Genomic DNA, 24,621 nt, shown 5'->3' with positions numbered 1-24,621 from the left:
TTGCTCATCGCTGGAGGCCAACACTTGTTAATGCCAACAGGGTTGCCTTGACTTTCGGGCCTGCCAACTCGCTTCAACGTGACGTGTACGATTGTGTATAACAATTTAATCGTTGAACTTTGAAAGTGGGAACATAAAATCTATATCTAAATCTATATTCCCCAGGCGGTGTTATTGAATTTGCAAGTGAGTTTTCATTAAGATCACGTAGCTATATAGATTTACATATATATATTTAACAGAAATAATCTTAAATTTATGACGTCCTGATTAGCGCCAAATTTGTAATTCAAATGTAAGGTTTTCAAAATTTAAGTTTAAAGCCTTTTTCGTTTATCCTCGAAATTGCAAAACTGCCGAGTGTTTTGATAAAGTAAACTAAAATAAAAATGTATCTTTAAAAAACCAAATATTTTAACAAGACTTTCTTCTTTTGTTTCTTTATATCGATAATTTACTCATCGGTATAAATGCGTTTGACAATTCGTTTTCTTATTTTTTTTTTCGTCTTTTTTAAGGATATAGTCATTATTTTTAAAAATCTGTTTTTTTTAATTAATTTACTGTTTTTGTTCCAAAACGCGAATCGTGATCCGCACCGGTTCGTGATTAGGTGTCATCTCTATTAAAACTGCAGTAGATTATTTTTACTGATACAAATGCAAATTGTTTTGTGAAATAGCTGCTGGCAAGACGTGTCCTCCTCCCAGAACCCATGGATAATAAATCTGCTGTGTCCGCCCTACAGGAATTCTGCGCCAAGTCGAAGAACACTCCGCCCACCTATGATTTCATTGACGGCGAAGACGGAGGATACGTTTGCAAGGTCGTTCTGATGGAGATCGAGGCCTATGGAAATGGTAAAATTACCAGAAAACTTGCAATAATTTACTAATTTACATATCCCATTGTAGGGCGATCCAAGCGCGATGCCAAGCACCTGGCGGCTGCGAATATCCTGCGTAAAATCCGGAAGCTTCCCGGCGTGAGCAGCTTGCTGGAGGAGTGCGAAACGAGCTCGGTGACCGATCTGTGCGAGGAGCTGACCAATCTGAATCGGGACATGCTGAAGGAGCTGCGCGACTACTGCGTGCGCCACGAGATGCCCCTGCCCACCATCGAGATTGTCCAGCAGAGCGGCACTCCGAATGCCCCGGAATTCGTGGCCTGCTGCTCCGTGGCCTCAATTGTTCGCTATGGAAAGTCGGACAAGAAGAAGGATGCTCGCCAGCGTGCGGCCATCGAAATGCTGGCCGTGATCTCCAATCAAGCGGACGATATGCGTCCCGATAAAATGCAGGTCGTTAGCACCAAGCCATCGGAGGGTCTCGATGTGGACGCAACCCTGGAGGACTTGGAGGTGGAGCGCCGAAAGAAGTTCAACACCTACAGGGAGCTCACGGATGCCGGGAGCGTGGATAATACGGGTCTGCGCCTCTGCGATCGCCACAACTACTTCAAGAACTTCTATCCCGTCCTCAAGGAGGCTGCATTTGAGGTCATCCGTTCGGATGAGTACGTCAGCACCAAGGATAAGGCCTTGAGCCTGCTGAGCGCTCTGAAGATCACTCCTTCAATCAGTACTTTGGAGTCGTCGTCAATGGAACCCCTGCTGTGTGTTGAACTGAATTGCGACTTCGATGTGGTCTTTGTGGCTCTAGAAAGCAAGATCTTCGAGCAGATGATAGAATACTTTGAACTGATGTTGATATAATTTCCAATATATTTTTGTGGTATATATAACATTTATTTTTAACTAGGTCGGCTTACAAATAAGTAAACTGTCTCGTATTTACACCCTAAACAAGTTCAGATAATGCACATATTTGTTTGTAACTTAAAATCTATTTGGTTAATACAATCGCCCATTAGTTCTGTGGGTGTAAAACATGAAAAAGTGGTTTATTCCAAGGTCTTCTGTTAACGTTGTACAATAATGATAAGGCAAAACAGATTCAAGCAAATCGTATGGGGAGAGGGGTATAGAAAACCAAAGGCTAAAATGGCACTTCCAGCTAACTTTCGAGATGGGGAATTCCCCGTAAACAGAGTTGCGTTGACTATTAATACCCAATGCAAATCAAATTTGATAAATTTACACGACTTATTTAAGGGTTAATAGTGTTTTAAAACAACTTCAAAATCAATATGCTTTATACATTTACAATACTTTTGTAAAAAAAATTGTTTACGATATTTGTTATCACTGTAATCACAGTGACTACTTTATAACGCCGTTAAAATAAGAAAGTGAATGTTCGTGGATTCAATCAAGAACTATAAAATGTGAACCAATTTTACTGTACGACTAACCTCTAAGTTTTTTTATACAAATATAATTTTTTCATTACACATGTTTTTTTTAGTAAAATGAATACAATTCATATGTGTATACTTTTTCGTTCTCCTTCAATATTAAAAAAAAAACCTATAACAGGAAAATATTTTAAAATATCAATTAAATAAATTCTTATCAATAATTTAACAATTCCATTGTCTAATTATTCAAAAAATTGCGTTTATTTATACAGATTTCAATATACCTACAATTTAGGCCAGATAAATACAATAAATTTGATAACCATTCATAACAATTTGAAAATGTGGCTTACAAAAATGTAAGAGTATAAATGAGATGGTTCTTAAAAGTAATTTAAATATTCTATAATCAAATTTGATTGCATTGGAATAGCTAACAAATCATTGCAATAGCCACTGAAGGGGAAACGATGAATTTACTAATCAAAATAATATCTACATAACTAAAAGGGAAAACTCAGTAGCTGATCTTCTTGCGCAGCTTGAGATTGGATTGCTGATGGTCTAGAGATTGCTGCTGCCGCTCCCTTTCGTTGGACACCCTGCTCACGCCGCGGGCCAGATGCTGGTGCCATTGGCTGGACGTGGGCGGTGCCGTGGGCGTGGGGATCCCCGAATTCGAGGCGGATGTCGAGGCCGAGGATCCGGATTCCCCGAAAAGGCGACGGGAGAGCTTGAAGCTGCCGCTGTTGCTATTACTGCTGCAGCTGTTGTACTTGCAATTGTTGTTCATGGTGCTGTTGGCGGAGGAGGCGTTGGATGAGGTGGCTGCTGCTGCTGTGGCCGCTGCTGCAGCTGCGGCCGCTGTCTTCCTCAGCAGCTTCGTGTTGTACTCGTCGCTCTTGTCCTTGTCCAGTCGCGTGGAGCTCAGCGAGCGCTTGTTCCGCTTGGCCGATCCAGCATGCTCGATGATCGCCTGCAGCTCGGCACTGCCGCGACCACTATTATGCCGGCTTGTGTCTGCAGGATTGGAGGAAGTAGGTGGAGGAGTGGGTGTTGGATTATTGTTGAGGCTGGTTAACTTGGTTTTCGGCAGCGGATTGGAGTTGAGATCGAGCGTGGCGGATGCGGAGCGTGTGGCTATGTTAAAGGAGACGGAAGCGGAGGAGGAGGTGGACCCACCACTACCCAGAACACCCATTGTGGGTATGGCCGATACGTCCCGATAGTAACGAGCCGTGGCCACCGTGCAGGGTTGGGCTTGGGCCGCCGCCGGAGCCGGTTCCCCGGCATTGGGACGCTGGTAACGTATCCGGGATCTTCCCCGGAGCGTCATGTGGTGATGGGAGGTGCGCGCGGCACTGCCCCGGGTGGGCGGAATGGTGGCCGAGCTGCCGGCACCACCACTGCCAACGGATACCACCGGTATCTTGCTCTCGTTAATGGTGGCATATGGCCGGAGGAGCTGCTTCTCCACCGGCAGCAACGGTTGCTCCTCCTGCTGCTGCTGCTGTTCCGCCTTTCGCAAGTGCTTCAGTTCCATTCTGGAGAAGCAAGGAACGAGAAGCCAGGGGAGACAGGGGGGAAAAGGACAAGAGAAGAGAAAGAGAGAGATGGTGTACGGGGTTACGGGTTCAGTGTGAGTCCCAAAACAGTCTTACTAAGAGAAGAATTGAGGGAAAGCTTCGGAGGCCGAAGATTTGAATACCATTGCAGAGATATAATATGATAAATCAATCTAAAGTTTAGATTCTAAACTTTAAAAAACAGGGACCGTAAATAATCGTTTTTTGAGATTTTTATTTTAAATAGCCTACTGAGTTTGGTACAAGTTTTTATCAAAAATTTAATTGGTTTTTATGCACTTTATAGACATGAACAAATAATACTTTGTTTTCCAGTTTTCTTGACATGCATATACTCTGTGGACAAGAGTAAAAAGAACGTTATTTTTGACGTTTAAAACAAAATATCACAGTAGCCTTTTTAAAATAAAAATCTCAAATAAAGATTATTTACGGTCCCTGTTTAAAAAAGTTTTTCTTTTTAAATTTTGAAGAATTTTTAGAACTCTGCAAACATATATTTACTTTCGAAATATAGCAAACATACTCCATAATCTTAGAAAATACAAATACAACAAGTAAAAGCAACAAAAACAAGGCCAAACAAATTTCGCAAGCTTTCGGCATAATTTCGATAATTTCTTGTTTATTAATATAATTTTTTTTGCGCAACAATAAATATTTTTGTAAAATTTAGACATGCACATTAACAGAAATGCAAAAATGCTAAGTACATACAAGAAATACTTTTTAAACTAAGATTAGTGGCTAAAGATAAGGTAAAACGAGTGTTAGTGTTGAGTGGTGTACAAAACGCCATTCGGGTTAATTTGGTGCATAAAACATTAAAGGGGCACTAAAATAATTAAAATATTAAGTGAAGTCGAACTTTTAAAACTCGAGAATTATAAAATAAAATTTTATGATAAAATCGATTAACTGAGTAAATTATTCCTTATTATTTTTATTATGTGGTGTTTTTTAAAACCAATACGTTTTTTAATTAGAACACTAATGTGTTTCAAAAATATAATTCATTTCATGTTTGCCTGGAGTAAAAAAGTTCGACGGATTGTATACTTTTAATCTATAAATATTTACAACTGATAGAGGGTGGTGTAAAGAAAAAGGGGAGGGTTGTTTGGTTTGGAGGGAAACAAAGGTATAAATTAAATACAAAAAATTGCTAAAAAGCAAAGCCGCACACGGAACGAAATCAAATCCAATACAAGTCCAACATAACGATAATATTTCGCGTGAAGTTTTCGAGTTTAAAGTTTTTCTGGAATTCGGGTGGGGGCATTATCATCCTGTACTTACCGTTTGCTATAGATTGCCAGGCTGCGGGTGCGACTGCTCCCCGAACTGGCCAAAATATTGTTAGTGGTATTGTTGTTGTTGTTATAGTTATTCAGGGAGTTGCTTAGATTACTGTTGTTGTTGTTGTTGTTGCTATTGCTGCTGCTGCTGCTATTGTTGTTTAGATTGTTGGCCAAAAGAGTGGCTGCCGCTGTGCTCGTTGGCAAACATGATGACGTAGGCTGTCCCGCCTTTAAGGAAGACATCGCTGGATTTCCAACCACTCCGTTGTTATTATTGCGAAAGGGCTGGGATCGAGCTCTCGTATGCCGCAGATTCGATTCCTGTTCGCTGTTGGTATAAGATAAAAAATAATGGTTATTATTCAGGAGAAAACTAGGGAATACATAATAAATAACAATTATATTAAATATATAATATTTTTTAAACCTAGAGAAATCTATAAAGAAGACTCTTTAAAAAACGGTCAGTAGCAAACTTCCCCCAGAACAGATTAACATAAAAATCTAGCTAATAAACATAAATTCGTAAAATAATTTAATGATACAAATCTAAGCTGTTTTCAAACTAGCTTAATTTAGCTACTTTATACATAACAATAATGTTAAATACATGATATTTTTAAAGCCAGAGAAATCTATAAAGAAGACCCTATAAAAACGGTTGGTGGCAAAATTCACACAGAACAGATTGACATAACAAGAGAGAACGCTATAGTCGGGTTGTTGTCCCGACTATTTAATACCCGTCACTCAGCTAAAGGGAGTGCGAACGCTGTGTCGGGTTGGTGTCCCGACTAATAATCGTAACTCAGCTAAAGGGAGTGCGAGGGAGATAGATATATAATTTTTGATTGCGTATAACTTTTTAATGAATGGTCCGATTTGAAAAATGTCTTCTACATTTCGATAGGTATAAATATAAACAACAAAATTGCATTTATACTTTTTTGAAATCTTTAAAGATGTGGGCGCAGGACCCATTTTAAAATCATTAGTGGGCGATTGTGGGCGTTAGAGGGGGCGTGGCGCTCGGCTAAAATAAACTTGCGCTGCGTAGGAAGCCAAAGAATATGTGTGGGAAATCTCAACCTTCTAGCTTTTGTAGTTTCTGAGATCTCAGCGTTCATACAGACGGACAGACGGACAGACAGACAGACAGACAGACAGACAGACAGACAGACGGACAGACGGACATGGCTAGATCGACTCGGCTAGTGACCCTGATCAAGAATATATATACTTTATGGGGTCGGAAACGCTTCCTTCTAGCTGTTACATACTTTTGCACGAATCTAATATACCCTTTTACTCTACGAGTAACGGGTATAAAAATATAGCAAAAAAAAAAATTAGTAAAATAATTTTATGATAAAAATCTAGGCTGTTTCCGAACTATCTTTATTTAGCAACTTTATACATAACAATAATGTTAAATGCATAATTTTTTCTTTTCTAAATAAATCTATAAAAAAGACCTTATAAAAAACGGTCAGTAGAAAAATTCACCAGAACAGATTGACATAAAAATCTAACAAAAATTAAAAAATTCGTAAAAATAATTTAATGATAAAAATCTAAGCAGTTTCCAAACTAATTGAGTAGTTTTCAAGGCTCTAAGGACCCACCTGTTGCTGTTCACGTTGACGGATCGCGAGTGGTGCCTCCTCAGCGCCTTGATCTGATTCAACTTGTCGCCCTGCGTCTGCGCCTGCTTCTTCTCCAGCGCCGTTTGCGTCATCCTGACGGTGGAAGCGATGGTGTGGCGGGCTGCCTCGAAGACATTTGCACTTGGCTTGCGCAACTTCTTCTCCGTGCAGCTGGCCACCTCGGTGGCGGGATAAACAACGCCTGAAGCAGTGCTCAATCCACTCCGATTGGCATTCGGATTGACCAGACGTCTCAGGGATGTGGCTATAACCGTCGGCTTATTCGCACCCGACGGGGATTTCCTACGCCTTGTGGATATTGTATAGCTGGAGGACAGCGGCTGCTCCGCTGGTGCACTTAGCGTGTCCGTATCGTTGTCATCGCTGCCATTGCAATTGGGATCCTCGGCGGATTGATACAGCGCCCGCTCGTCTCGCTCCAATCGCCGCTGCTCCGAGAGCTCCTCATCCGTTTGATCCACACACACCGAATCGAGGTTGTCCTGGTCGTTCAGGTGCATCGTATCCACGCGTTGAGAAATGCCCTTCACGCGGGTCAGAAGCAGATCCACATGCTCCGCGGAATCCGAGGCAGCCGAGGCCAGTTTGGTCTTCAGCTCCAGGCTGTTGATACCGTACGTGTGCTGGAGGATGGGTAGCGTAGTGCGCCGGCGCATCCGTTCGCCCTCCGACCACAGCCAGCTTTGTTTGCTAATTGGTCATAAATAAAAGTAAATCATTAGTTAAGAAAGAGATCGCAATTAGAGCCCTGCATGAATGGATTCAATGAATTATTTTGAATTTTTTGTTTTATATGAATGAATTACTTCGAATTTTGAGTTTAATAGAATTGAATGAATGAATGGCATGAACTCCGAAATAATTCAAACGACAATTTCTTTAGAAGAAGAAAGGGCCATCATTTTGTGATTAAATCTGCCTAAATTTTATTTACTATACAGTTAAAATTGATTTGTTAAAAATTTTCCACTACTTGTTCTAAAAGAAAGCACAAAAAAAATCTGGCAAATTTAAAAAATTCATTAAAATGATACAATTCGAAATGAATTAGAAAAACATTCAAATTATTTCACATAGAATTAAATTAAAACAGATAAAACAAAAATTGAATGTTTCACGCAGGGCTCTAATCCCAATAAACAAATACTTACTCCTCCATCCACTGCTGCTGATGTCCAATCACCGATCCCGGCCGGCAGAGCCTCAGCCAGGCAATGGACTCCAGGGCAGTGAACCCGTAGTGCTTCATGATATACGCCCCTATCAGGCTGCCCGTTCGTCCTAAGCCCGCCTTGCAATGGACCGCAATTGCGCCCTTCGTCGTCTCGCAAATGGAGAGGAACTTCTTCATTATGGCATCGCTCGGCGTGCTGCCGTCGATGAAGAACAGATCCTTGTGATCGAAGCCAGCGTTCTCAAAGGAAGATGCGTGATAGACCTTGGCATTCAGCCGAATCACGGTCGTGACATTGTTATCCCGAAAATAGCTAAAGTAGCGCTCGGGTGCATGGCACGGATATCCATTCGGCAGCGTCTTGCTCTTCTGATGGGGTCCACAGAACGCTATGAACTTCTGCGGCACAATCCAGTTGAAGTCGCCGTTCTCCACGCGCTCGAAATACTCGTACTCCTCGGCATCGAAGTCGTTGAAGTTGAAGAAGCCCGCCTGCAATCCTTTGTGCACAGCATTCAGACAGTCCAGCAGGGATATCTTGAAGCTGCTGGGTCCGTAGCTGGCGTCACAAAAGCGCGTGTAGGCGGGAATCTCGCCGGCAACCAGCGGCCTGTACGCCTCCTGGGGCGTCTTGTTAAGGTAGATAATCTGGAAAAATAAAAGTCATTTAATTAGTTATATTTTCTGTAAGTTTGTGAGCAATTGAAAGAGGTAGCCATTAAAAGATAATCATTTTTAAAGTATTTTGTAAATCATTTAAAGGATAATAACCATTTGATTTTAATAGAGTTGGAAAGCTTTCAAGGTCAAATAATGAAAAATGAAATAAAAATGTTATTTTAGATTAAAAAAATAAATAAACTTTTAGTTTTTCTTTTTAATTGCTTAAGTAAATAATTCAATTAAGGGCCGTTTTCTCAGTCGCATGTTAAATTTATAAATTCAACATTATTTCATTTAATAATGTTTTCGGTAAGTTTGTTAGCACTTGAAAGCGTGAGACATTAAAGATAACTATTTTTAAAATATTTACTAAATTATTTAAAGGATAATAACCATTTAATTTTAATAGAGTTGGAAAACTTTCAAGGTCAAATAATGAAAAATGGATTAAAAATGTTCGTTTCAGGTTTAATAAATAAAAAAATTTAGTTTTTCTTATTTAATTGCTTAAGTAAATAATTCAATTAAGGGCCGTTTTTCCATCCGCATGTTAAATTTAAAGTATGCTTTAATCGCTGAATTCTTAACGTTTTCAACGTTTTAACCAGCGGTCGGCAGCGCCCTATTAGGTGAGCATAGGGTTTTGTTCTGCCCAGCCGCTGCTCGCTCACGTATACTGTAGAACAGCGGTCTGCACTCTGATGATCCGCCCAATGCAATTTACTCATACAAATATTAAACAAAATGTTATTGTATGTGTGTGCCGACCGCTGGTTTAAACCTTAGTTTAAATTTAAATTGCGGGGGATAGAAAACAAGATATTTGTAAGGGGCAATCTTAAACAGCTAAGAAATTAAACCTCAAATTCTATAGAAAAAACTTCAAAGGTACACAATTATTCAATAAAATTTCCACATTCAGGAGCACTTACTGCATACGAACCAATCAGGTAGGCCGCATTGAGTCGCTTGGCCGGATTCATTGAGGTGTAGTGAACTATCTTCTTGTTGGCATGGCACTTGGCGTTCAACTTGGTGTTCAGCTTCATGCAATATCTATACAGCATGCATATGTTCAGGGGACCAAAGTCATTGTAGAAGTTCTCGTAGATGAACTCCTCATCGATGCTGAAGTAGTGCGTATTTACGGTGTTCTTTGGCTTGATGTTCTTCTTGAAGGCCACAAAGTACAAACGGTCTGCAAACAGAAGGGAATAGAATACATCACTCAATGTCGGACTGTTTAAAGTTCGTTGAGCCCCCACCTTCCTGCATCTCCGATGCACAGACCAGCAGATCCGAGTTGTCATCGTCCAACATCATGACGGGCTTTCAGGGCGCGGAGACAACGACGACTGTTTGGCGACTGCAAAAACATTAAAAACGATAAATTTATTACGGCTTTGATATCTTCGGTCAGCGGTAAGACTCTCGTCGAGCGTCTTAAATCACTTCTGGCTAGCCCACACATATTTGGGTTTAAAGCTTCCGCATGCTATTTCTTATTAACAAATTTAATTTGTACTGTTAGTTATTGGCATACCTATTACTCTTCGAAATCGAGAGTATTTTAGAAAATTGATATTAATTTGATATTACTTTCAGATATAAAAATTTGAAAATCGGTATTAGAGGTTTAGTAAAGCATTTTAACTTTTTTAGTTTGTTTTTTAAAATTTGTAAAAATGTTTTAAAAAAAACACATTTAATTTAATTTAATTTTATTGATTTACTATCCTAGCACAAACAAGTGTGAAACTTATTTCTTACATTAATTACATTAAAAAATCTACTACAAATACAATTACAATATCTGATGTAAATAATAGTATTAAGCTCAACGGTTAAAAGGCTATAGTTTAGTTATGGTTATATTGTGTTATATTTCCATATTATAAACATTTTCTCAGTATTCATCACATCATCATATTTAAAATTCCATTAATAAAAGGCTTAATTTCCAGGGCATTTGAAAGTCCAAGCCCCTATACCATATTGTTTCATTTTAATGACTATTTCTCCTCGTTTGTTGGCAACAAATGCGCCCACACCGACTTGCACACAAAACCTGCCTTTGCCTTAATTGGATAGCAGTAAATGATGTTTTCCGCAAAGGGTGTTCTACATACATACTACATCCATCCATTCCGTTTGTACCAACGAATACTCCTATCTATTGAGTGGAAACATGTGTTCTTTTTGTCACTTTTACCAACTTTATGAGTGTCTGTCGCCCTGTCCTTTCCTACTTTTCTCACTAAGCACAATTCCCTGCCTTATTTGCTCCAATTTTTCCGTAGCCGTAGCCAAATGTAGGTGATGGGCTTCCATATCAATGTGCATATAGCCATCAGTCAGCCACTCATTCTATCAAGTCGTCAGTTGGGCTGGCATCCGCAGTCCAATAAACAATGGAGAAGTCTGAGCCGAGGAGGCAACTCGAATGGATAACACCCTTACGGAATCTAAGAAAGTCACGTCCCTATGGAAATTTATGGATAACAAAAGGGTGTACATGACATAATTTCCATCGAGTTTATTGCACTGAAAGTTTGCTTTAGGATATTTAAGGATATTACACAGAAATTTAATTTTATTCAGGAGAATGTAAGTATTTCGAAAATGTATCTTTAAAGCTAAATCGTATTCCTCATCCTACAAGACCTATCCGAATTACCAGTTAATCGATATCTTAAATATATTCCTTAGCCCCTTCACAAATTTCCCATTCTAGAGGCGTTCCCTCATTTGCCCACATAACACAAAATGTATTTTATTGGTCTGGGACCCTCAGAGGGTTTACGACGCTGACCCATCATCAGAAGTGTTACGCACACACGGTCCTACACTCGCATTTACAACCATATATGAAGGTATGCTGAAGAACACATGTAAATATTCGATTTTATGCAAATTCGTAACCTTTTCCATGTATGTAAAACTAAACAACGGTTGGCGTGCCTTTGCTGAATTTCGGACTTGAACTGGGACCCCAGTTAATCCCTTTTATCCCCCTGAATCCCCTGGCTGTGCTTTATGCATTTCCTCTTCCTGACTTTAAAGTTTAAAAGTCAAGAAGGCGAGTGCTTTTTATGGCACATTTGCATGTCGGCTAAAGAGTTTCGCCCCAAACTTAGATTCCTATCGGGGCGCCAAAGGTGTACCAGGTGTGTGGTGTAAGGTGTATGGGTATATCGCATGGCATTGGGCGGGCCTCGTCAAACGGAAACGAAAATAGCTGAAGATATCAGGATATAGGGCAAGTCGGGCCATTAAAGGAGGTGAAGGAAAACGGATTAGTATTCTTGGTTCTCTAGGCGTAACGTTGTTCGTGTAAATTGTTATCGAAAAATGTGTATCTCAAGGACTGTGAGAATTAGGGTGAGCAACTTGGATACGGTGTTGTATCCAGATAGTCGATAAGACCAATCCTCAGTCACAGAAATTTTTATGATTGTCATGCATGAAAGCCATTGATTGATAAATATTTTGGTTGTTTGTTGAAAAGTCTTTCCAAAAAATTGTATTGGATATTAGATTGGAATGATGTTATGTTTGTTATTTTAGATTTCAAAATTTTCAATAGTAACATTTTTCAAATATTCATTTGGTTTCAATTATGAATTCGTGTCTTAAAAAAAAATAGCGTATAAACTTTATAAGAGTGTTTAACCTGTAGAACATATGTATACTATGTATTTTAATTTAAATTAAGTAACTTCGTAGGTTTTGGTTAATTTTAAGATACTTTTATATAAAGATTTTAAATTATTTTTCTTCAAGTAACGTGAATAATTTTTGACTTCAATATTATTGCCTTTTTTTGACGACTTACTATAAATTGAAATTGTTGACGAAAATGTTTAAAACTTAACTATCAGCTGTTTTATTGGGTTATCACTGTGATATTGTGGCGCCCTCTGGCGTCGATCGTCAATGAACTATACAAATTCTAACTGTCAACGGATTGTGATTTTCAGTCTCCAGCATTCTACACATCTCCTTCTCCCTCTCACACACACCACTCCCCAACTCCCCTTCTATTCTGAATCAAAGATCACTGCTAAATATAGCGGGAAAATGCAATTTGCTATCTCCATCTCCCTCACCCATTCATGACTTTTGGAGTTGACAGAAATTCCAGGCACTACAACTACAACTCCCACGTGACGACAACAAAAACATATCGCTCTCATATCTATAACCATACATACAAACATAAATATATTCGGGCTTATCTGCTTCCGAGCTGTACATACATACATACATAAATGCGTACATGTGTACATTAAAAAGTAAACATAAAACGCGATAGAAAAGAAAGCAACCTTCCCTTCTTCCAGTTGGAAATCGAGACCTAGAGATAGATGATCCGGGGCTAGGCCCATTAAAAACAATGGACAAACAAACGAGTTTTTCAAATGACGTCACCAAGAATGACAACAAAAGGCGGTTTAAAAATAAAACAGCAGTTTCAGCCAAGTTAGTTGGTTTGGAATTGGAAGCGCGGTGTTAAGAGATTTTGCCGCGCTCGCATACCACAACAAAAACAGAGCACACATATTACAACGGCAACAGCATTCACCTGCAACCCCTCCCCCCATCCCACCCACTTTTTCGAGCGCATGCGCTGGCTCTCTCAAAGCTGCCCTCTCTTTTCCACTGGCGCGTTTACACTTGTGCTTTGGCGGCTTTTCTATGTGCGTCCCGCTCTGGCGCTCTCTCTCTGTGGTGTTTTTGTGAGTGTGTTGGTTATAAATAAAAGCAACCAACGCATTTTGCCACTAAAAAACCCATAGAAATCGAAAAAAATTATCACTGGCACTGTGTACTGCGTAATCAAGTTTTTGGGTAAAAATTTCTGGACTATTTTCGTTATGAAAGGGGGAAAGGGAAAGGGGAGGAGCGAGCTGGAGAGCCGTTACAATTACACAGTTTTTGTTGGTACGTGGCGAGGAAAATATTCAATGGGGGGAGTGGGGTAGTAGGAGACTCACCTAAATTGTGGTTTCACACTGCCGTTGTTATTGTTATTGTTGGATCTGTACAGATATTCTCGAATGGGGGGAGGCAGCAACAGCAGCACCAGCTAATAACACCCCACACCGCACTCTGCATAACACTGTGAAATTTTGACCAGCTTTACCTCCTTTTTTGGGGGGACTTTCTGTGTTTTTTGTACTGTTTTGGATAAATTTAGTCAACGAATACTCCACATCGAATTTTGTGTCTCTGTCTGTTCAAGTTAACAACATTCTCAACGCGAGCTTTTCTGCACTTTTCTCCGATTCAAATATTGTAACGAAAAACGGAAATCACATCAGCGTCCGGGGGGAAAGCTTTCAGGCGATATCATAAAAAAATAACTTCATAATCGCACTAATTTTCCACACCAAACCACCATCGTAATGCACTTTTCCCGGCGATTTATGTATTTTTGGATGTTTCGAGTGGACGAGTGGGAAAGGGGAGCCCAGCGACTCGAGCAGTTGGAGATTCGGAATTGGAATCCAATTCGGCGGTGGAGAATACCGTCCCCAGACACACTTTTTAATACCGTTTTTGCATTTCAAATATTTTGTTCAAATTTGAATACCCCCCTCTGGTAACACTGAAAACGTATCAAAACGTAAGTGTCAGCTTTACGTAAGTGAAATTTATACGTAAAAACGGCACTCCGAGAGTAACTCTCTCTGAGAGAGCGAGACCATAATACTGATTTTTAAATTTCAAATATACCAAAAGTATTTTAATATCCCATCTGGTAACACTATTTTTGGGCAACGTAACGTAGTCAAAACGTAGTCAAAAGGGAAGTGACAAAACGTAACGAGAGAGCGCGAGATACCAAAAATATTTTAAAGTTCCTTCTGAAAAAATATCGATATTTCACTGCAGTTGGCGGAAAATACTTAATTTTCAAAAGGAAGGTTAATTAATGAGTACTGGCGGCCATTTAAATTATTCGGGTTCCTCCATCCAAGAGGTTTAGGACCAACAAACCTTAATGAAACTATCTGGCAACTGATTAAATTTTTCTTTCTCGCTAATATTTACACCATCGTAAATTATTTTAGAGTATGTATACTACATGTGGTGGATCGCATCAAAAAGTGGAATCAATTAACAATCTGCAATAATTTAGTATCTAAGGGTTTAAGTTTTAACTCTTTTCCCATCTCATCTTCTGCAAGCAATTGTGCCAAACATTGATTTCTGTCGCATCCTCAAATCCGGGAATTTTATTATCAGGATAAATAAAGTTTTAAGAAACCAACAACAATTGCAGATTAAAAGTATTTTCTTAAAAAAATAAAATGATAAAAAAACATAAAACACAACCAGCTCTCGTCAAATATTTCTATTTTTCTTGATAAGGGAACTATTGACCATTTTCGAGAATTTCAGATTTATGGAGTTGGTTTCCATTATCGTTGAAAAAGCTAATGGCATACAATATGTATGACATTTATATTCTGAAGTTTTTCTGTTAACTACTATCTGATTTATCTGTTATTTTATGTTCTTCAGAGTCTATTATGTAAAGCTAAACAATGTTTGTAATAAATTTTCAGGCATGCAAGGAAACTACACAGTGTGATTGACCTATTCAAATCGAACTCAAAGTGCTTCCAGATGGGTTCCCGAAATTTCAAATACCTGACCTCACAGAAACTTTCCGAGCTCCTCTCAGTTGGCACGATTCTATGTAAGTTCGCTTCTCTTCCATAAGCCGTGATAACAAAAGCGCGTACACAGAGAGAATTCTGACGTTCTAAAAATTTAGTATTTGTATTCTCGACTTGGGAATGAAATTTTTGAAAAAAACTTACATTGAGTAAAAATGGAATTCATTTTAAGAAAAAACAAGAAAGGAAGCTACCTTCGGCCAGCCGAAGCTTATATACCCTTGTAGATAAAGTAATGCTCACTCGGTGCAGTTCCAGGGATTCCAGATTCAGCGTTTCTATTTTAATTTTGTTTATACATAAGTAGTCAAGAATCAAAACGCCTACTTCCTACAAAGTTACAATTAATTTTCTTATATTTGTTTGAATATTCCTATGGGAGCCTTAAGATATAGTGGTCCGATCCGGCTCGTTCCGACATATGTACTACCTGCAATAGAAAGAAGACTTTCGGGAAAGTTTCATCGCGATGGCTTTAAAACTGAGAGACTAGTTCGCATAGAAACGAACAGACGGACAGACGGACAGACGGACATGGCTAGATAGACTTGGTGCTGATCAAGAATATATATACTTTATGTGGTCGGAAACGTCTCCTTCACTGCGTTGCAAACATCTGACTGAAATTATAATACCCTCTACAAGGGTATAAAAAAACTTTATAGGAAAATTCGAAAAGGCTAACCTAGTAAATGACTCTTGCGATTAAATATTTAATAGCCCAGTCGTGAGTTCAAGCCCGAATGCCGGTAAATATATTCATTTTTTTTTTATTGTTAATAATTTTGTGAGGATATAATCATGCCAATTCCTTTTTAATTTTTAAATTCCAATTGATTAACAGCATTTCAATTTAATTTCTCAATTTAAGCGTTTGGCTTCATTCATTTTGAGAAAAGGCAATACTCGTTTATAATAATATCCCAAGATGGCTGTAGTTTGTACTTATTTTGTAAAAAAAATGTAATTAATACTTTACGTAAACAAATTTTGACAAATTTTGTACTCCAGGTGAGTATTTGTGTTCATGAAAAATTTGTCCGTAAAAAATACCTACTTTAGGTACAACTTTCTGGAATAATTCTCTCTGTGTACATTTTTTTTCGGTTATATTCTTTATGTGGCCTGGGATTTCGGTTCAGTTGGGTTGCTTGAGTGGTCGAGGAAACACCATGGAGTCGCGTATTCATACCTACCAATGGGTCTACAAGTTCCTCGGCTTGTGTTACTTTTTGATAGCTGTGGTTTTCGTAATATATGGTTCAAACGTGTCGTGGAGTACGAAAATCAAGCAAATTCGGAACCCAAATCTATCGCGAATTTCGGAATCGGAAGACAAGCCGGAACCACAGCTATACTATCTGAAAACCTCCAAGTGCCACATCCCCTATGTGGATCCCTTCAACGACGAAGTAATGGAAATATACAAGCCGCAAACACTAATCACCTGTTCAAATGAGACCGATCTCATATTGACAGAATACAACGCCAGTATTAAGCGACATGTTTTGCACATCGATGAAAAAGTGGCTCTTAAATTGCTGAACTTTACCGAAGCGGAGTACAATTGCTTTTACCGGGAAATCAAATACGGGGATCAAGCAGAAACCTTTGACAAGTAAGAGAATCTAAGACCGCTAATATCGAGGAAAATAATATATATCTTCCCATTCCTTAGACTCGGGGAGAAGAAGTACTTTACCAATGGATATGAGGTGCCTCTGCATGTGGAGGGGATGATCGTCGAGTGCCAGTTGGCAAAGGATCCAAAAGTGGTCCTCCAGAAGGACGCCTTTACGTTCGTCCAACATCGACCTCTGCCCAAGAACCTTGAAAGCCCGAGGGGCACTAGAAAACCAAGTGTCATTATGTACGGCATCGATTCGCTATCCCGGATTAATCTACGCCGTACTATGCCCAAGGTCTTTAAGTTCCTTCAGGGTCCTGGGTGGTACGAGATGAAGGGATACAACAAGGTAAGAAATTACTAAAAATCTAAGCTAAACTAATTAGGCGTTTTTTGAATTCATTTCTCAGGCTTTTTTGTTACTAGGAATATATAAAAAAATTTTAAAAAATTGTAAACAATTGTTAAGAAAATGAAAATAGTATAGTAAAGTATAATAGCTTTACAGTAACAGATCGTAAAATATTGACAGTTAAAAAGGTTTTGAATGCGAAAAGTGTGAGACCAAGACATTGCGAAAACAAATAATTACCTAGATCTGCGACAGCTTAGAGTTTTTTAATTTTTGGTAAACATTGTTTTAAGTTTCATTGACCTCTTTATTTTCTGCGATGTTAGATATTTACCTATTAAAATATTAAATAATTTAATTTGAATTGTGAAACTAAAATATATTGGGTCGTTAAAAAATTATCTTCTTTCAGGTGGGCGACAACTCATTTCCCAATATAATCGCCATTCTCAGTGGATACTCGGAAACTACGGCCAAGGAACAGGTGTGCGATACTAACAAAGCGGGCTGCTTGGACGAAATGCCAATGATATGGAAGTACTTCAAGAATGCCAGCTATTTGACGGGTTATGCAGAGGACGAGAGTGACTCGAATCATTTTACCTATTTGAAGCCCGGTTTCTCAAAAAAACCCACGGACTTCTACTTTCGCCCAATGCTACGGGCTTTGGAGACCGAATTGGATGTGTACCGATTGCCTTACATGCGATATTGTTTGGGCCGTAGAATGGCAAATCGTTATGTTTTCGACTATGGACGCCAGTTTACGAAGCGCTTCGTTCACGAGCGACCCATTTGGGGTATGTTCTGGTCGAATCACTTCAGTCACGATGATCCCTTTATGCCTTCGTCCATGCAGGAGAAGGTTCTCGGGGATCTGCTCGACTTCCAAGAGGACGGGGACTTGGAGGAAATGATTATGATATTCTTTGCCGACCACGGTACCAGATTTGGTCGCTTAACAGAGCTGCAGGAGGGATTCCTGGAGGAGCGGCTGCCCATGATGTTCATTCACCTGCCTCCCTGGTTCCGTGAGACATATCCCTCCTATGCGCAGGCACTAGAACTAAATCAGCACAGGCTAAGTTCCAACTTTGATCTGCACAACACACTAAAGCACATCATCGAGATTGGAGGTACCCCAGATGGCCCGAAACTACCCAAGTCCTTCGACTGCCCCACCTGCCAGTCGCTGTTCCATCCTCTGCCGGAGGATCGCACCTGTCCACAGGCGGGCATCGAGGAGCACTGGTGCACCTGTGAGCCCTACAGAATTATCACAGGACAGGAGTGGACGACTCCCATTGCCCATAGTGTGATCGATCGGATGAACGAGTATTTCGTGCACAAGAATCTCAACCGCCTTTGCAGCAATCTGACGCTGAACTATATCCACAAGACTGAGATCAAAACGGGTCCGAACTTGGATTATTTCAAGGATCTGAGGCAGGAGAGCGCCGTATATCGCATAAAGTTCAAAGTAAATCAAAATGGCGCTGATTTTCAAGCCACCGTGGTCTATAATAATTCCACTCAAAAAGCAGAAGTGAATGTGGAAAAAATCAGCAGAACAAACTCATACAAGGAAGACTCTACCTGTATCAATGACAAGCTTGCCAAACTGTATTGCATTTGCTTTGGTGACATCAAGGCTTAAAAATGTCGTAAAAGCAATTTTAGTTATTTTAATTAATTTTTTATAATAACAAGGTTAAAAAGTTTTTAGATATGACTTAATGTTATAAAATGATATGACTAGAAATGACTAAATACGTTAATTATGTTCTAATATTTCCTCATTCGTATCGATTAAACATAATAAGTTTCGGATTGTCGAAATTTACATGGCCCATTTGACTGTTTATTTCTAAGTAGGAACTCATTTATAATGAGTCATTTATAATGACTAATATAATTTCAAAAAACCCAGAATTTAAATAAAAGCAAACACACAAAATATAAAAAAAAATGTATTTTCAAGCAACCAAACACATTGCCCATTTTGGTGATAAGAAATACTCATATGTTTAGAATTTTATTGCTTTATCGTTGCGAATTATAATAACTATATTTGAAGATAAAAGCTCGAGTAAAAAGTCATATGGCGGGAGAGCAAATTAATTTACTATATTAATTTTTTGGGACTGGGATTTTGATTTAGTTGCGTTGCTTATGTGGTTAGAAACACACAATGGAGTCACGTTTTCGGGTCAACCACTGGCTGTTTAAGCTCCTATGCTTGTGTGGCTTTTTGATAACTGTAGTGTATATAACGAAGCAACCATCTATTTCATCCGATACGATGATACGAAACGATACGATCATATACAAAATCCAGCGATTTCGCCAGACTTGGAGATGGCGTACTTTCGCCAAGTCACAACTGCAGCAGTACTTTGTGAATACATCAAAGTGCCAGATCCGCTACGTGGATCCCTTCAACGAAGAAGTGATGGAAATATACAACCCGCCAACCCTAGTCACTTGCTCAAATCAATCCGATCTCATTACAACCAACTACAATGAAAGGCGGAAGCGCCATTATTTGCATATCAACGATGAAGTTGCCCTTAGATTACTGAACTTCATCGACATGGAATACTACTGTTTTTACAGGGAAATCGTATACGGAAGTAAAGCAGATACCTATGACAAGTAAGACAATCTCAGACCGCTAATATCTAGGAAAATAATATCTGTCTTTCCATTCCGCAGACTCGGGGAAAAGATGAACTTTACCAATGGATATGAGGTGCCTCTGCATGTGGAGGGAATGATCGTCGAGTGCCAGACGGTTGAGGATCCGATAAAGGTCCTTCAGAAGGATGCATTTACGTTCGTCCAACATCGTCCGATGTCCAAGGAACTCGAAAAACCGAAAGGCCCCCGAAAGCCAAGTGTCATAATGTACGGCATCGACACTCTTTCCCGGATTAACCTAAGGCGCACTATGCCTAAAGTCTTTAAGTTCCTTCAGGGTCCTGGGTGGTATGAGATGCAGGGATACAACAAGGTAGGAAGCTACTGAAATTTGTGAACAAAATTTTTGATGCAAACTAAAATCAAGTTAAAAATTTATCAAAATTTGGTAAACGTTTATCGGAACTCCGGCAATTATTATGACACATATTTTCTACTAGTATAATTGAGTGAAGGAAACATTTTTGATTTTATAAAGTAAGAATATACAAAAACAAGAAAGAAAGCTATCTTCGAACAGCCGAAGCTTATATACCCTTGCCGATCTTTCCTATAAACATTAAATTAAGATTTTTTGATTCTTCCTATGGGAGCTATATAATACAGACGTCCAAATTTTGTTAAATTTATTTCGTTCTTATGGGAGCCATATGATAAAATGACCCCCGTTTTTTAAAAATTTAATTCAAAATTCAGAAATATTTTAAAAATTCACCCCTTCACATGGTATTTCACAGGATGCACAAAAAATTTGTAAGATTAAGACCTGGTAAAACGTCTTCAAAGTTTCCTCCAAAATTACTCATACTGCATCGATTCTACGCTAGTCTATCATAAAGCAGTCTGCAGAATATAAGTCGGAGCGGGACAATCACGACATCTACTGAATAAGCTTGAAAGCATTTATGATCTAGCTTGCATCAATGTAGCTCTCTTAATTGGAGATTTAAAAACTTAAAATGATCTTCTTTCAGGTGGGCGACAATTCATTTCCCAATATACTCGCCATTCTCAGTGGATATTCGGAAAGTACGGCCAAGCAACAGGTGTGCGATACTAACAAAGCGGGCTGCTTGGACGAAATGCCAATGATATGGAAATACTTCAAGAACGCCAGCTATTTAACGGGCTATGCAGAGGATGAGAGCGACTCGAATCATTTTACCTATTTGAAGCCCGGTTTCTCAAAAAAACCCACGGACTTCTACTTTCGCCCAATGCTACGGGCTCTGGAGACCGAATTGGATGTGTACCGATTGCCCTACATGCGATATTGTTTGGGCCGTAGAATTGCGAATCGTTATGTTTACGACTATGGACGCCAGTTTACGAAGCGCTTCGTTCACGAGCGACCCATTTGGGGTATGTTCTGGTCGAATCACTTCAGTCACGATGATCCCTTTATGCCTTCGTCCATGCAGGAGAAGGTTCTCGGGGATCTACTCGACTTCCAAGAGGACGGGGACTTGGAGGAAATGATTATGATATTCTTTGCCGATCACGGTACCAGATTTGGTAGGTTAACAGAGCTGCAGGAGGGATTCCTGGAGGAGCGGCTGCCCATGATGTTCATCCACCTGCCTCCCTGGTTCCGTGAGACGTATCCTTCTTATGTGCAGGCACTAGAACTAAATCAGCACAGGCTCAGTTCCAACTTTGATCTGCACAATACACTGAAGCACATCATCGAGATTGGAGGTACCCCAGATGGCCCGAAACTACCCAAGTCCTTCGACTGCCCCACCTGCCAGTCGCTGTTCCATCCTCTGCCGGAGGATCGCACCTGCCCACAGGCGGGCATCGAGGAGCACTGGTGCACCTGCGAACCCTACAGAATTATCACAGGACAGGAGTGGACGACTCCCATTGCCCATAGTGTGATCGATCGGATGAACGAATATTTCGTGCAGAAGAAGCTCAATCGCCTTTGCAGCAATCTGACGCTGAACTATATCCACAAGACTGAGATCAAATCGAGTAGGTACGCAGAGCGGAAGAAAGTGGAGACCGCCGAATACCATATCAAGTTTAGAGTCAAGCAGAATAGTGCTGATTTTCAAGCCACCGTTTTGTATAATAATCGCACTCAAAAAGCAGAAGTGGATGTTGAGAAAATCAGCAGAACGAACTCATACAAGGATGATTCTACCTGCATCAATGACAAGCTTGCCAAGCTGTATTGCATTTGCAAAAGTAATCTTAAGAAAAAATCGTAAAGACTTGTACTTTAAAAATTCTAGATATATTTAGCGATAAGTTTTAAAGTTTTATAAATAAGTAAAATGAATATAGTTTTCAAACACCTTTCTATTTTATTTATAAATTATAATATTTTAAAAATGTATCCAAAAATACAAGAACAAAGTGTGTTTTGCCCGAACAAGCAAAACTATTTTTGTAGATTCACACAAACTAGAATTATGTTTCGATATAATGCCCGCAAATTATGCTTTTGCATGGTTTTCGTGCTATTGGTTTTTATACTAGCAAACCATAAGTCAGACGAATCGAAAAAAAAAACTATAGAAGAGACCTTGATCGATATAGAGCCCGTAACACAAATCACATTGAACCACAGTGAACAGACTTCGGAAAATGTTTTCGAAAGGTTCTTCGTATTCAGTCCAAGGTGCAAGATGCCAAAGGTCAATCCGTTCGTGGAGGGGTTCCCCGAGTTGAAACCTCTAGAATTCAAGTCATGCACCGATGAGCCAAGTTTGGTCAGCGTTATCTACGATCGTGAGAGGCAACACTATATGCTGCACTTGAATATGGAAGTATCGTTGAATCACTTTGCGGATTATTCGATTTTTGGTTGCACTTACATCGAGGTAGTTCCTGGAGGCGAAGACGTTTTTGCTTAGTGAGTATTGGTTTACATTTTGATTTTTTTTTAAACTTGATTTCCAGTGTAGAACCTCCGGAATACTTCCCCCAGGATTGGATAGTGCCGAGTCATTTCCTGGGCGTAATAGTCGAGTGTCACGAGATGGCAAACAAGTCGAGGGTTTTGCAACGTGATGCCTTCTCGTTTGTTCAGCAACCGAAGAATCGGAATGAGGATAATGATCGACTCAGGGGTGCCAAGTATCCCAGTGTCTTTCTCTTCGGGATCGATAGTATATCCCGCATGAATTTCCGGAGGAGTATGCCGCTCACTTCGACCTTTGTCAGCCAGAAGGGTTGGTTCGAGATGGAGGGTTATAACAAGGTGGCCGACAATACCCTGCCGAATTTAATGGCCATACTCACGGGTCGTACCCCTCGACAATGGCGATCGCAATGTGATGTGCGAAAGTCCGGCTGCCTGGACAGCCTGACCTTCTTGTGGAATCACTTTCATAACGCCGGTTACTTGACTGCCTATGCCGAGGACTTGTCTTCAATCTCCACGTTTAACTATTTAAAAATGGGTTTCAAACGTCCCCCCGTGGATTTCTACTTGCGACCCTTTCTCATGGTCATCGAACAGGCTATGCAAACGTTGGAGTACTTTGGCTTTAAATACTGCGTGGGCAGGAAGCACAGTTTTACGTACGTCTTTGATTTTGCGAAACAGCTAATAGAGCGTTTTGTACTCGAGCAGCCGAAACCGATTTTTGGCCTTTTTTGGACGAGCAGCTTTACGCACGATGATTTTCGGGGAGGTGCCAATTTGGATGGTCTATTTGTTCGCTACTTGGAACAGTTCAAGGCATATGGGCTGTTTGAACGATCCATTGTGATACTCCTGAGTGATCATGGCTCTCGATATGGACCGCTGGCAGAGCATTACACCGGATTTCTGGAGGAACGCCAGCCCATGTTGCACATTTACCTGCCACCCTGGTATCGAAGACGTTATCCCTCGGTGGAAAGAGCGTTAACTTTGAACAAGAATCGCCTGAGTTCCAACTACGATTTACACTTGGGTATCAGGCAGTTGATCGAGCAGATTCATCCGAGACTTGATTTTATAAGGAGCGTCAAATGTGACTATTGTCGATCTATTCTGCGAGTGCTGCCCAGAAATCGAAGTTGCTCTGATGCCGGTATCCCCGATCATTGGTGCACTTGCAAGCCCTTCGTAACTGTTCGCATCACTTTGTTTATTCGAAGACTCACCCAGTTGACTGTGAGTCGGATGAACAGGTATCTGAAGATGCTGAATGTCGATGGAGTTTGTCATCGGATTAAGTTAAATAAGGTACTAAAGGCCGACCGGCAGCTGCACTTCAATGAATTAGGCAACGAAGTGCCATCTCCTAATAATGTAGAGACCTATCGGCTTGTCTTTACCACCAAACCAAATGATGCAAAGTTTAGATCCATCGTTAAAAGCAACGAGAACAATGATATCGTGACCATTCAAATGGATATGATCAGTCGTCTAAATTCCTATCGCAATGAGTCGTATTGTGTTGACGATGCTCTGGCAAAGAAATTCTGCATGTGCTATGCTGAACAGTTTCTAAAACTTGGGGAGCGTGGGGTATTAAAAGTTAGGAAAGTCAAATATAAATTTCATGAGAACGAGGACGACTATTATGATGAGGCCAAATATAATAATCATATTTCTTAGAAATCTTTTTAGTGGAATTTTTCGAGGTTTGTAAGAGGTTTT

At 39.9% G+C, this 24,621-nt stretch overlaps 5 protein-coding genes across 10 annotated transcripts; 4 read left to right on the top strand and 1 right to left on the bottom strand.

Moving 5' to 3' along the window:
* The first annotated feature begins 33 nt into the window (after positions 1–33).
* Positions 34–1,911, top strand: r2d2. Of its 2 annotated transcripts, none has more exons than XM_017150804.3 (3): positions 34–186; positions 683–860; positions 915–1,911. In XM_017150804.3, exons 2-3 carry the CDS (start codon positions 716–718, stop codon positions 1,712–1,714), a joined length of 945 nt encoding a protein of 314 aa, XP_017006293.2. In that variant the 5' UTR covers positions 34–186; positions 683–715; the 3' UTR covers positions 1,715–1,911. The 2 variants fall into 2 exon arrangements, with proteins under 2 accessions (XP_017006293.2, XP_070075058.1); XM_070218957.1 differs by having other exon boundaries at positions 41–186; positions 749–860.
* A 465-nt stretch (positions 1,912–2,376) lies between these two features.
* Positions 2,377–14,086, bottom strand: Cdc14 (cell division cycle protein 14). Of its 2 annotated transcripts, none has more exons than XM_017150801.3 (7): positions 13,648–14,086; positions 9,916–10,016; positions 9,583–9,848; positions 7,965–8,635; positions 6,772–7,503; positions 5,145–5,474; positions 2,377–3,803 (listed from the first exon to the last, which is right to left on the bottom strand). In XM_017150801.3, the coding sequence occupies exons 2-7, from the start codon at positions 9,971–9,973 to the stop codon at positions 2,777–2,779; spliced, it is 3,084 nt and encodes a 1,027-aa protein (XP_017006290.2). In that variant the 5' UTR covers positions 9,974–10,016; positions 13,648–14,086; the 3' UTR covers positions 2,377–2,776. The 2 variants fall into 2 exon arrangements, with proteins under 2 accessions (XP_017006290.2, XP_044250979.1); XM_044395044.2 differs by having other exon boundaries at positions 3,115–3,279; positions 13,648–14,068.
* Positions 14,087–16,481: 2,395 nt separating this feature from the next.
* Positions 16,482–18,990, top strand: LOC108063682 (uncharacterized). The gene is made up of 3 exons (XM_017150843.3): positions 16,482–16,957; positions 17,018–17,315; positions 17,731–18,990. The coding sequence occupies exons 1-3, from the start codon at positions 16,512–16,514 to the stop codon at positions 18,973–18,975; spliced, it is 1,989 nt and encodes a 662-aa protein (XP_017006332.2). The 5' UTR covers positions 16,482–16,511; the 3' UTR covers positions 18,976–18,990.
* Positions 18,991–19,509: 519 nt separating this feature from the next.
* On the top strand, positions 19,510–22,234 carry LOC108063618 (uncharacterized). Its single transcript, XM_017150765.2, has 3 exons — positions 19,510–19,973; positions 20,034–20,331; positions 20,993–22,234. The coding sequence occupies exons 1-3, from the start codon at positions 19,510–19,512 to the stop codon at positions 22,232–22,234; spliced, it is 2,004 nt and encodes a 667-aa protein (XP_017006254.2).
* A 172-nt stretch (positions 22,235–22,406) lies between these two features.
* LOC108063616 (uncharacterized) lies at positions 22,407–24,582 on the top strand. Of its 4 annotated transcripts, XM_070214941.1 has the most exons (3): positions 22,407–22,881; positions 22,929–23,552; positions 23,605–23,886. In XM_070214941.1, the coding sequence occupies exons 1-3, from the start codon at positions 22,439–22,441 to the stop codon at positions 23,741–23,743; spliced, it is 1,206 nt and encodes a 401-aa protein (XP_070071042.1). In that variant the 5' UTR covers positions 22,407–22,438; the 3' UTR covers positions 23,744–23,886. The 4 variants fall into 4 exon arrangements, with proteins under 4 accessions (XP_070071042.1, XP_070071040.1, XP_070071037.1 ...); XM_070214939.1 differs by having other exon boundaries at positions 22,957–24,582; XM_070214936.1 differs by having other exon boundaries at positions 22,934–24,582.
* The last annotated feature ends 39 nt before the right edge of the window (positions 24,583–24,621 follow it).

Source organism: Drosophila takahashii, chromosome 2L (genome assembly GCF_030179915.1).
Source record: "Drosophila takahashii strain IR98-3 E-12201 chromosome 2L, DtakHiC1v2, whole genome shotgun sequence".
Taxonomy (NCBI): Eukaryota; Metazoa; Arthropoda; class Insecta; order Diptera; family Drosophilidae; genus Drosophila; species Drosophila takahashii.
Note: the sequence above shows the minus strand (reverse complement) of the source record. Positions and strands in the feature narration are given on the sequence as shown.

Coding starts and splice junctions, on each gene's coding strand:
- r2d2 (XM_017150804.3), top strand. CDS start 716: ATGGATAATAAATCTGCTGTGTCCGCCCTACAGGAATTCTGCGCCAAG. Junction 861..914: donor GATCGAGGCCTATGGAAATG/GTAAAATTACCA, acceptor ATCCCATTGTAG/GGCGATCCAAGCGCGATGCC.
- Cdc14 (XM_017150801.3), bottom strand. CDS start 9,973: ATGATGTTGGACGATGACAACTCGGATCTGCTGGTCTGTGCATCGGAG. Junction 9,849..9,915: donor TGCATCGGAGATGCAGGAAG/GTGGGGGCTCAA, acceptor TTCTGTTTGCAG/ACCGTTTGTACTTTGTGGCC. Junction 5,475..6,771: donor GTCAACGTGAACAGCAACAG/GTGGGTCCTTAG, acceptor TTATACCAACAG/CGAACAGGAATCGAATCTGC.
- LOC108063682 (XM_017150843.3), top strand. CDS start 16,512: ATGGAGTCGCGTATTCATACCTACCAATGGGTCTACAAGTTCCTCGGC. Junction 16,958..17,017: donor CAAGCAGAAACCTTTGACAA/GTAAGAGAATCT, acceptor CCCATTCCTTAG/ACTCGGGGAGAAGAAGTACT. Junction 17,316..17,730: donor AGATGAAGGGATACAACAAG/GTAAGAAATTAC, acceptor ATCTTCTTTCAG/GTGGGCGACAACTCATTTCC.
- LOC108063618 (XM_017150765.2), top strand. CDS start 19,510: ATGGAGTCACGTTTTCGGGTCAACCACTGGCTGTTTAAGCTCCTATGC. Junction 19,974..20,033: donor AAAGCAGATACCTATGACAA/GTAAGACAATCT, acceptor TCCATTCCGCAG/ACTCGGGGAAAAGATGAACT. Junction 20,332..20,992: donor AGATGCAGGGATACAACAAG/GTAGGAAGCTAC, acceptor ATCTTCTTTCAG/GTGGGCGACAATTCATTTCC.
- LOC108063616 (XM_017150764.3), top strand. CDS start 22,439: ATGTTTCGATATAATGCCCGCAAATTATGCTTTTGCATGGTTTTCGTG. Junction 22,882..22,928: donor GGCGAAGACGTTTTTGCTTA/GTGAGTATTGGT, acceptor CTTGATTTCCAG/TGTAGAACCTCCGGAATACT.